At 44.4% G+C, this 8,798-nt stretch overlaps 1 protein-coding gene across 1 annotated transcript in view; it reads right to left on the minus strand.

Annotated features, from left to right (window-relative positions):
* Window positions 1–1,737: 1,737 nt before the first annotated feature.
* The window catches only part of MRM1 (mitochondrial rRNA methyltransferase 1), an 11,239-nt gene continuing 4,178 nt past the window's right edge, over window positions 1,738–8,798 (minus strand). The window contains exons 4-6 of the mRNA XM_019510952.1: window positions 6,756–6,876; window positions 2,655–2,774; window positions 1,738–2,542 (exon numbers count right to left, since the gene is read on the minus strand). Of these exons, the coding sequence (XP_019366497.1) occupies window positions 2,481–2,542; window positions 2,655–2,774; window positions 6,756–6,876 (303 nt within the window). The 3' untranslated portion in view covers window positions 1,738–2,480. The remainder of the gene's footprint in view (window positions 2,543–2,654; window positions 2,775–6,755; window positions 6,877–8,798) is intronic.

Genomic DNA, 8,798 nt, shown 5'->3' on the forward strand with positions numbered 1-8,798 from the left:
TTTTTTTTTTTTTTTTTTGTTAGTCGCGTGCTTCATCAAAGTTTTAAGGAAACTGGAGAGTGCCAGACCTAATGTCAAAAACACAAGCAAAAGCATCAAGCGGGAGGGATATGCCTCGTGTAATGTGAACAAAAAATCGGGAGAGAACAGCACCTGAGAGTGCAGCAGGTTACTATGGCTCTTTGCAGATTTCGGTTGCAAGTTATCCACCTAGAGGAAATCCATCACGGCAACACCTCTCTGCAGAAACCCAAAGAAAAAGAAACCTCAGCTGCATGGCAAGAGCTGGCGGGCAGAATGATCAAGAGGGAGGGAAACGATGGACGTTCTTGCCGCAAACTTAGACTGAGAGCCAGAATCTGTTGGCGTAGACCCATGTAGCTACCCCGTGCCAGCAGCCAGTTTGCCAAATCCCCATTGACATCAGTGGGAGCTTGGAACATATTAAAAAAAACCCACAGGTTATAGTCCTGGCGTAACCACTCCAGAGAGGGGCACCAACAAGCAGAACTACAAAAAGAGAAAGCACTGGTCACTTAAAGGTTCCCTAAAGGCACCCTAACCTTCATCCCTGCTTCAACACAGGGATGTTGCAAAGGAGAATTAGTCTCACAGCAGCTAATACCAGTCCCAGCACCCTCAAAATGGGATTCAGTTGCAAGTAAACCTGCTGGGCGAGTGCCTACACAACTACCAAAAAACCCCAATGCACTGTTCTCCAGCCAGAGGATCTGAAGTCAGTTGTCACCTTCAAAAGCTCACGCTTCTGAACCAGTTAGTCTCCAAGGGCACCCAGAGATGGGATGAACCTCTGCTCTGATGCATGTTAATTAGCACGTCAGAGCAGACTCAATGATCAAGTCTGCTGGAGCATGCTAATCAGCGTGCGGCAGCAGCCTCTGCGTCACGTGTACTCAGCATTCCCATGCTTCAAAATGGTGGCAGAGGTGCTTTAACTAAAGCTCTTCAAATGCTGAGAGCTGCTCTAATTAAAGCGCTTCCCCCCCTCCACCCCAGAGCAAGTGTATAGAGGCCCTAAGGTGCCGCCCTACGTGACTTCAGATTAAGGCAGCTACCTCTGGCAAGGAGACAGAACAAAAGCCAGGCTGGCAGAAAACACAGCTGCCAAAGACTGGAACCAGCAACTGACCTGAAACAGCTGGGGAAAAAAAAAAAAAAAAAAACCTTTCACGTTCACAGACCAGAGTTTACAGATTTCATTTAGCTCAATGGAAAGTCCTAATTAGTCACTCAGAGTGATTTAGCTGCTCATTTGGAAGCCAGGGGAGGGAGTAAACTGAATTGTTTGAAATTATCCCTAAAGGGCACTGTAAATTAAGTGTTAATGAGGGATCCTATGCAAAGGGCCACAGTAACTAAATAAAATAATCTAGGTGCTAAGTGATAACATTCATTTGCCTCTCAATAATTTAGCAAGTGTAGTTTTCAAACAAGAAACATCGGCAAAGGAAACCTCCGTCCCCACACCCTGCAAATGATGAATGCCCTGAATCCCACTGACTTCAGTGGGAGTGGAAGGTACTGGGCGGGGGCTCAGTCCCCAACAGGATCGGGTCCATAAGGCAAAGGGAACATTCACAATATGAATGAAAACACACACTGATGACTCCGGGCTCTCATTCCTCATCTGCAGCCAACACAAATATGTCATGTCCCATTTCACTAATGGGGCACTTGATTTACATAAGAGAAAAAACAAAAAGATCATTGCAAGCCTACAACAAATCTTCCAGAGGTTTTATTTCAGTGGGCTCCATTTATTTTCTCCTCAGGTGAATTTAGCAGCAGGTCACATCTATCATAGCACTGAGTTCACACCCCTTTCTCAGTCAAATTCAATGCAACGCTTTTTCAGATGTTTAAACAATACAGTGGGAAATACCATCGTCCTGAGACGAACATACACAACATGGACCAGACTCTGCACTGCTTACTGTGCTAAGGTTCTCAATGAGCCTGCTTATCATTTACCTCATTTGCGCTGTTTTCCATTATTATAAGTGAGCACACAAGGCTTACTGCTTTTGGTGGATGCTTTGCCTCAGTTAAGACTGAAGGATTTGGCTTTTTGGTTTTAAAGGCTACACCTTTCTTTGTTGCATCCTCTATTTGTCTTTTCTCTTGAAGTTCAGATATGTAAGAACTAGGACGATTCAGCAGCCTGTACATGGAGTCTGAAGAGGCAGGTGTATCTGATGCTCAGGTGCAATTATGTGCAGACGCAGACTGGACTCTGGGACTCCCATGGGCATAACTGGGAAGCTTTTAAATTTTACAGTAAATATTCCCCTGGAGGAGGCTCAATGATTACAATCTCCTTAGCTTGAAGCTGTGCAAAGACTGGAAACCTGCCTAAAAGCTGCATCTGCATATCCACCTGTACTGACCACCAAGGAAACCACGCACCGCTGAACACTTCTGCTTCTTAAACAGACTGGATTTCAAAAGATGTGCACAATTCAGGGTGAAATTGCATTGCGTTGCTTTGCTTTTTGTCTCAGTATGGAATGCAAGAGGATCCCTGCAAGAAAAAAAAAAAATGGAGTCATTAGCTGAAAAAGAAGCATCCTGCGGATCCTGGTTTTTCAAATAAATGTGACTTGCAAATATTTTTTGCACAGATGCTGTTTTACCAGTAGCTACGGAGACATTTAATGAATCCAGTCCAGGATGCAAGGCTACTCCAGGGGGGATGGTCAGCATCTTGTGGCACAAGCTTCGCGTTCCTGGGGAAAGCCCACGGGCTTCATTCCCTGCAGAACAAAGATACTGGTCATTGGGTTCATGGACTCCTGGAGCCAACAAGGCAGGTTTCTGCAGCTCTGACACCCATTTCTCAATGAAATGGCTACCACTGCTTTCCTACACAAAACCTCAGTCCCACTCTTGCAAACACTCACATTAACAACCCCACCGACTCTAGCAGACCACCCAGAATTAAGAGTAACTCCCAGAAGTCATCCAGAAAACACACATCAAGCCAAACTGCATGGTTTTCTTTATTGGCTTTCCAGTTGTCCAAGGAGTTTGAGTGTGCATTAATACTCAGCACCTCTGCAGCACCTGCCATCAGAAGTTCATACCACTAATGCAAAGATCCATGGGATTCCTTCCCCACTGACCTTATCGATGTGCTGGAAAGCAAAGCTGACTGGGTACATCGTACTGTCCATCACTTGAGGCTAGATACAGGACTTGACAAACCAAGGGTCTGATCTGGTCCAGCAGATCTTTTATCCCTATTGATAGTGACTGGTTCAGCCTTCCTAATACACACTATTACCAGCCGGGTGCAACTAACACAGAGCTTAACCAGCGGCTTCAATTGATTAGTTGTTAAACCATCCAATAGCCCTGATATGTTTGTCCTGATACACTAGTGAAACAGAGTTGAAATCTATCCCCAGTCATTAGCAGTGGTTTGCTTTGCACTGTCACAAAGGAAAATGGAACAGGAGAGGCTTAAAACAACCCCACATGTAAACAGAAAACACACATAATGCATGGATGGAGCAGCCCAGTACCATTTCGAACTCCAGATCAGCTTCATTACCCAAAGGCTTTTTCAAGTTCCACAGACATAACTGGAACACAGTAAATGCAGTAAGACATGATCCCTAGTCTGCATCTAACAGAACAGACCCATCGCAAAGGAAGCCAACCATTCTTGTAGATGGCCTCACCATGACTAGAGAGAGGAGCCACCTCTACTGGATTCTGACTTCACTACTCAGCTGTCATACATGCCGGAAATGTCAATTATGTGCCAACCTCCATCTCCATCAGCAGATGAAGTCATCAAATTGGTCCATCTAAGGTATAATCCCCAGTTACCTAGTACACAAATATCTTACTTAGCATTTCACTGCCTCACAATACCCTTGCAAGGTATATATCTACATTGTACGGGGGCAAACTGAACAAAGACCCTGTCTACACTCCAAAGAGTTGGCTGGTTTAATCTATACTAGCAACACCTCTTAGGTAGACACATTATATCAGAAGGGAGTTTTTGCCAATATTACGTATACCAGATCATAGGAAAGTAGGGCTGGAACGGACCTCATGAGGTCATCTGCCCCTGCTCAAGGCAGGATCATCTCCGACTAATCCACGCCAGCCAACTCAGTTCCACGAGTGAAATAAGTTAATTAATATAGGCAACAGCGCTTTTCTGCTGGCATAAGTGCATCTACAACAGGGTTTCTGCCGATACACAAATACTATGTGTGGGGGGGAAATTCATGTCCCTATGCAACACTACTGTACTAGCAAAAGTTTGCTCTCCCTTTCTTTCACTGATAAGGGTCTTATGATTTTGCTTCCAGCTCTTACAAAGGTTTTTATGACCTCAGCTACTTAAAATAATTAGGATCCATAAATTCACGCCAAAAAGACTTCTAGATAGAGAGTGACATGTGGGAGCGAGTGTTCATTGAATCAGGTAAAATCCTAATTTATACTGGTGCAGGGAACATTCACCACTGCCCCCTTTGCTTTCCATCTCAGGTTGTCTCCTATTGATAATGCAGCTGAAATGTAACTGTAGGATCCCCTGCACTACAAGCCACTAGTGTTATATTTTTCAGGGATGGGCCAGATTTCTCCAAGGGTTGCTAATGGTGGGGGTAGGGCCTTTCCTCTCACCACACTAGCCAAGACACCATGGACCATCTACTCCAGCATCCTGCCTCCAATGACAACACCTGATGCTTCAGATGAAGGTACCAGAAACCTTTTAATACCAAAGAGTTAGAAGCTGAAAAATGAGGTTTACCCTCTCTTCCAGAATTAATGTTGGCATTGACAATTGTGGCTCTGGATCGTTCCAGTGCAACCAAACGAAGACAAAAAGATGATGGGTGTTTGGTGGCTGGTGTGGCATAAGCATCTTAATAAAATCAACACCACTAAAGGTATGAATGGGCTCCCTTATTCAGTGTCAGCTTTCAGCCCAGAGATGGAAAGGGTATGGAAAGCAAATTACCCTCTTGCTCACACTGCTAGAACAAGGAAGGATGCTCATCTAGTCCCTACTGATAAAAGCCCTTGTCTTTAGGGCACTCAGCCCATCCCTGCAGGCACAGACCTTGCACACAGACAGCCTGGAGAAGCATTGCTCCAACCATGCCCTTTGGCAAGCAAGTGAGGATGACGAGGATGCTGGGCAGACGGATTCAAACTGATGACACTTTTCTTGTTACAAGCATCCATACCAAATACAGGAAGCTCAGTCCTGTGCTAATTTATTTCCACTCTTCCCTATTGCTGCCACAGGTATACAACAGCTACATATTTAGATCCAGGATACTTCTTCAAACAACCCCAGTAGCACACTACTCCATAATGCTCAATTTTCTTTCCCAGGAAGAGTTAGTGCTCAGCAGAGAGTTGAAATCATTACAGTAGCAAGGTTTGGGACCTCTTCGCAAGCTTCTACCAATCAGCCTCCAATCTCCCCTGACAAAAGAATATTTGGACTTTTTCCTGGAGAAATCTCTCATAATTCAAGGTAATGACACTACTGTCACTCTCTCCCCCTTCCTTCCCCTTGCTGTTGTCGTCGTTTCTGGTGCGTATTTCTTCGTGGCCCATCATCTGCGTTGCCAGCCTTTCTATTCCCTCTGTAATATAGCACCACACATCTTGTCGAGATGCCAGATCTCCTGTGTCGTCCTGTCAGTATTTCCAGGAGTTCAATAAACATTTTAATTAAAGAAACGTCTTCAGAGCCAAGTAAATGATAGCACTGTGCCGGATTACAGCCCCTCCATGGCCAATCATCAGCATGACATTACCTTTCCACATAATGGTTCGAACCACCTTCGCTGTCTGCTGGCATGGTGCACACAGGCTTCCGCGTGACTCGAGAAGGCTTTCCACAAAGGCCGGCACAAAACAGCATGAAGCCCACCTGCTTGTTCACGCTGCGCTAATGACCACCTCCCTCACAAATTTCATTTGGCTCCCACCTGAGCCCCTTAAACATTTAGGGATGCATCCAGCTAAACAAGCAGCTTCCTTTCCGATACTACAAAGGGTCAGTCCACATCAGGATCAAGACCCAATTTCCATCGCTACCTCTCCAACTGCTCCCATTCACTGAGCAAACAGAATTTTGGCTTTTCGGGGTGGTCAACCAAGTATTTTTGCCAAGCTAAATTTCATTGTTTTAGCGAAACAGTTCTTTGCACTATCAAATGCCCTGTTGCTCTCACATGTCACTCACCAATAGGCACAACACGATCAGCAAAGGGCCAGCAACTTTCCACATAGTAAGCATCCCTTTGTCACAGTCGTATCACAGGCACCTCAGCTCTGACCGGTGCTTTCATGATACTGAGGACTCCTGGATTACTGAATTAGTCCATTGTTGTCACGGAAAACCAGATCATCTCATTTATAAACTTACTAAACTCCATCTTAAAACTAGTTAGGTGTTTTGCTCCCACTGCTCCTCTTGGAAAGCAGTTACAGATGCTCACTTCTCAATAGTTAGAAGCCTTCTTCTAATCTCCAGACTAAATTTATTCCTGGCCTGTTTATATTCACTTATTCTATTATTTGGGGCCTAGCTTCTTCCCAGACTAAAGGCCCTAAAGAAGAGTTTATGTAAGGAAGACAACCCAGATGCATCAACTTCATACGGACACTAGTTTAAATAGTAAAAGTCTCCATGTCATTCACTCAGTTACACACCTTTACCCCAATATAAGTTCTGCAAAGTGAAGTACCTAGGACTAAAACGGTGGGTTTTGCCCATTGGAAGTCTAAGCAGTTGACGACAGGGATATTTCCTTCAACCTCAGATTTGCTGACAGTTCCTACGACTTCCCAGCATGCTTCACTTTTAGCCTTAAAAAAAAGGGGGGGGGGGGAAATATTTGTAAACACCATTTTTTTCCAAACTCAAGACAAATACACATACATGTGCCCATGGCAGTTATTACATTTTGCAACAAACATGAAGCTGACTTGCTTTCTGTCTGTTAGCTCAACATGTGCTGGATGTTTTATGCTGAAAAGTTGGGTCCAGCTATTCCCTGAAAACCCTCCCAGCAATCATTCAGATCTTCTGGCCAAAGAAGTACTTTTGCTGGTAGCAATTACTCTAGTCCAGCCAGCAAAATAAACCGACCAGCAAAAAAAAAAAAACAAACACATTTTTCCAGCACAGCTGCATCTATCCCAAAGCTTTTGCCAGCAGAGCGATGTCAGGAAAATGTTATGCCTCTACCTGCCGGAGGGATGCTGGCCACACTCTTATGGGTAGATTAGCTTTAAGCCTCAGCCAGAAAGCCTCAGCCAGAATTTTTAAACCGGGGTCCCTTAAATAACTAACCTGATTTCCAGAAGTGCTGAGCACACACAGTTCCCCATGACCTCATCTCACTAGCAGGCTCTTACTCTTATTGAATGGTAACTTAGGAGATGAGCAGCCACGGTTTATTTTACAAAGGCTCAGCCTTAATTATCAGGCTGGGGTCCCTTACTGGACAATCCACTTTAGTGATAATCAAGCTGCTGCTCCTTGCCAGCCCCATTTCCTGTGAAATCTGCCATTTTTACACTGCACTACATCAAATTTACACCCATGTGATGCCACAGGTTAGGCTGGCCAATTTGGGTCCAATTAAATGGACTGCAACAATGGCCCTGAATGTTAATAATTTGAGCTTTATAGTAACAAAGTGATTCTTCCAGGTGTTTCAATTAAATATCAATATCTTTTATGGGCTTTTTATTTCATCATCATCCAGAGCGCTGACTGCCACAGACCTAGGGTGCAGCTGGACGTAGTTTCTGGTGCTGCATGGGAAGAAAGGGAGCCAGATATCTTGGCAGCCCTCTTGTGCTTCAGATGAAATATGCAGGAGGAAAAATGCAGAAATGTGTGTAACCCCCCCTCAGATTTTGCTGTCACAAACTCCAAAATTCATTAGACAGCACACGACTGTGAGTGAAAAGTAAGAATAGCAGTGAGGGTATGAGACACTTACCTTTTCTGTGCCTCAGTTTCTCCATCAATAAAACATGGGTAATAACAGCACAGGCCCATCACAGAGCTACAGCAGGATTAATATGTTTCAGACTGCAAAGCACTTAGCTGCTACCCAGATTGAAGGAATCATATAAAAATGAGGAACTTTTTTATTCTTATTTCCCCTCTATAGTGTTATTCATTTTATTACAGGACTCAAATCTCCAGGTTCATCTTGGAGCTGCCCGCTCCCCAAGACACATAAATCCACAGCCTTTCAAATCCAGCCAGTGCTTCTGTTTCTGCTTGTTTTAAATGCTGCACAATACTGCCATCATGCGACCAGACCCTGGGAAGCAGCTTCTTCTTGGTAGGGGCACCATGCACAAACACAATACAGGCCCCACCACTTTCAAAGGCACTTCCGTGACTTGGGAGAGCCTACATGACAAGTCTAAAAATGGGACCTGGGCTCTTAAGTGACTTAGACACTTTTACTAACCCACAGCTGTATTGAATCTATTTCACTTGGCAAATCTGAGAGCAAGATTTTTAACTGGGCCATGTGTTCCTAAGTACCTTAAGAGCTTCTGATATTCCTTTAGGTCTTTTAGGGATGGAGATGCTTAACTTGAAAGCATCAGCTCAGGAACTAAGGAAGCAAGTGTCTTTGTATCATTTTATAAACACATGCCTATATTAAGATCCAGATACTGCTGTTATCAGCTGATATACAGCACAGTGTATCCTATATAATGCACCATATATATGGGGGGGGGGGGGGGGGGGGGGGGGG

This window comes from Gavialis gangeticus, unplaced genomic scaffold (genome assembly GCF_001723915.1).
Source record: "Gavialis gangeticus isolate Ggan-Ray unplaced genomic scaffold, GavGan_comp1, whole genome shotgun sequence".
Taxonomy (NCBI): domain Eukaryota; kingdom Metazoa; phylum Chordata; order Crocodylia; family Gavialidae; genus Gavialis; species Gavialis gangeticus.